General features: G+C 34.4%; 1 protein-coding gene across 1 annotated transcript; it reads left to right on the forward strand.

The window, feature by feature from the left end:
* Positions 1–1,333: 1,333 nt before the first annotated feature.
* LOC129895446 (glycine-rich protein 5-like) lies at positions 1,334–2,220 on the forward strand. Its single transcript, XM_055971164.1, has one exon. The coding sequence runs from the start codon at positions 1,399–1,401 to the stop codon at positions 2,014–2,016; it is 618 nt and encodes a 205-aa protein (XP_055827139.1). The 5' UTR covers positions 1,334–1,398; the 3' UTR covers positions 2,017–2,220.
* The last annotated feature ends 212 nt before the right edge of the window (positions 2,221–2,432 follow it).

Below are 2,432 nucleotides of genomic sequence, written 5' to 3' on the forward strand. Positions count from 1 at the left end.
ATTCAATATTTGCAACGATCCTATAATTATGAAAAAATTGCAGGAAGAAAAATTGCAGAAAAATGCTATTTCAAGTCCAAATTCAGCCGGACGACACCTTATGTATCTGGACTGCTTTAAAATCAGGAATGTTTTGAAATTAATGAAAAAATAGGGGTATGATGTAATTGAGTCTTAGCACTATGTGATTTATATAAATTATACATTAATAAATTCACTCACCTAATTTTCTAACTTACCCGACCCAAACTCGTACCAAACTTTTTTTTTTTATTATACTTTTTAAATTTATTTGTCATGATAAAGTCGAATTTCAGAACTCAAATTCTGCAAAATAATAATAATAATATTTAAAAACTGATCTCTGGAAGTCGATGTTTTGCAATTTTTTATATGAAGAAAATTTGATCCCTAATTATTTTTGCAATTTTTTTCTCACTAAAATCTGACCTTTAGAGATCGACTTTATTAAAAAAAATATTAAAGAAGCATTTTTGACTGTTTTTGGTAGTGATTTTATGTTTTCAGGGTGGATTAATGTTTGGTGGGTAATTTAGAAAATTGGGTTAGTGATTTATTTAATTGGGGTCAGACTTTAAAAATGGACCAGTAATATAGTATCACGTGAAATTTAAATAAACTATTCTTTTCAATTCAATCAAAAGCACAAGAGCAACCTAAAAATATAATTAGATAGATATATTTTGCGAATTAGGTGGATGAATCGAAGGATATATTTAGTCCTTATAGTGCGTTGTTTTGGTCCTTTTTCGTACACTGTTTAGACACATTCATTTATGGTTAAAATATGTAATGTGGAGGAATGGGGGTTACCATAAAATAGGTAGACGTGGAAGTTGTTTAATATGGAGGATAATTTGTGAAGTAGTGAAAAAAAGAAAGGAGCTAGCATAGCCTTTTACTATGTCCTTCAGATTCCATGTCACGGGCATCACTATAGCTATGAAGCTGTAATCCATAAAAAGTGTTAATCTAATTATTCCATTCCATGATAAAACTCTTTTTACATGAGGAACGTTTGTTATTCACCTACAGCGACTGTATACTACCTCAATTGAATATCAAAATTGATGTGAGAAAGTTTGATTTGATATGGAGTATTTTTTTTTTTTTAAAATTTGTGGTCTAAAGTAATTAATACTAGATGTTTGTGTAAGTATAAATCATTTTATTAAAATTAAAATAGATATTTTAAAATTAAATTATTAATAAATACAAAAATATATTATTTATTTTTAAGCTGACTAAAAAAAAAAATCATATAAATTGAGATCAAGAGTGCTGTTTTCTTCTTAGTAGTATAAATAGCCTGCATGGCATTTAATTTGTTCCACCATCTTTGCAACGATTTGTGTGCTTTAGTTTCTTTACAATAACATGGCTTCGAAAACTAGAGCCTCATTAGTTACCCTTTTCCTCTCCTTCAATCTCCTTTTCTTTGCCATAGTCACTGCAACTAATACTGATTGTGGCTCCTGTCCTCATCCTCCTACAAAAGGGGGCGGCTCTGGTAACGGTGGTGGCTCGGGTAATGGTGGTGGCTCTGGCAATGGAGGTGGCTCGGGTAACGGTGGCGGCTCAGGCAACGGAGGTGGAGGTGGAAATGGAGGTGGCTCGGGCAATGGAGGCGGAGGTGGAAATGGAGGTGGAGGTGGAAATGGAGGTGGTTCGGGCAATGGTGGTGGTTCTGGAAACGGAGGTGGAGGTGGAGGTGGAAATGGAGGCGGTTCAGGCAATGGACAAGGAAGGTGTCCAAGAGATGCTTTGAAACTTGGTGTGTGTGCTAGGTTACTTAATTTGGTGAATATAGTAGTGGGGTCTCCACCAACTTTGCCATGCTGCAGTTTGATCCAGGGACTGGCGGATTTAGAGGTGGCGGCTTGTTTGTGCACAGCCATAAGGGCAAACATACTGGGAATAAATCTGAATGTGCCACTCACTCTTAGCCTCATTCTCAACAACTGTGGAAGGAATAATAATGGCTTCACTTGCTAAGCCGATACACTCCTCTTACTAATTATATGTCTCTTATCATTTTGTGTTAGCGTGAATTTCCTTGTTTCTTGTCTTGTGGTAATTATATTGTTGAAAATAAGCGAACTTGCTTACATGAAATTAAGCAGATTCGTGAACCAGTTGATTTTATATTTGTACTCAAACGGTTTTCTATTATTATATATGGACCGTCTTTAATTTCTATTTCAAATCACAAGAATCTTTCTATTTTGGGTTTCGTCGACTACTCTAGGGGTCATAAGATAGCTGGCTAGCCCAATTATTTCGCTAGAAAAAAAATTGAAAAAGAAAATTTTCTAAGAGCCCGTTTGGATGGGCTTAAAAAGAGTAACTTTTATGTATGAAGTGCTTTTAGTACTTTAAAGTGCTGAAAGTTATTTTTATAAATAAGCAGT

This window comes from Solanum dulcamara, chromosome 7 (assembly GCF_947179165.1).
Source record: "Solanum dulcamara chromosome 7, daSolDulc1.2, whole genome shotgun sequence".
NCBI classification, from domain to species: Eukaryota; Viridiplantae; Streptophyta; class Magnoliopsida; order Solanales; family Solanaceae; genus Solanum; species Solanum dulcamara.

What these genes read in the sequence shown, in the direction of transcription:
- LOC129895446 (XM_055971164.1), top strand. Translation starts at nt 1,399, where the DNA reads ATGGCTTCGAAAACTAGAGCCTCATTAGTTACCCTTTTCCTCTCCTTC.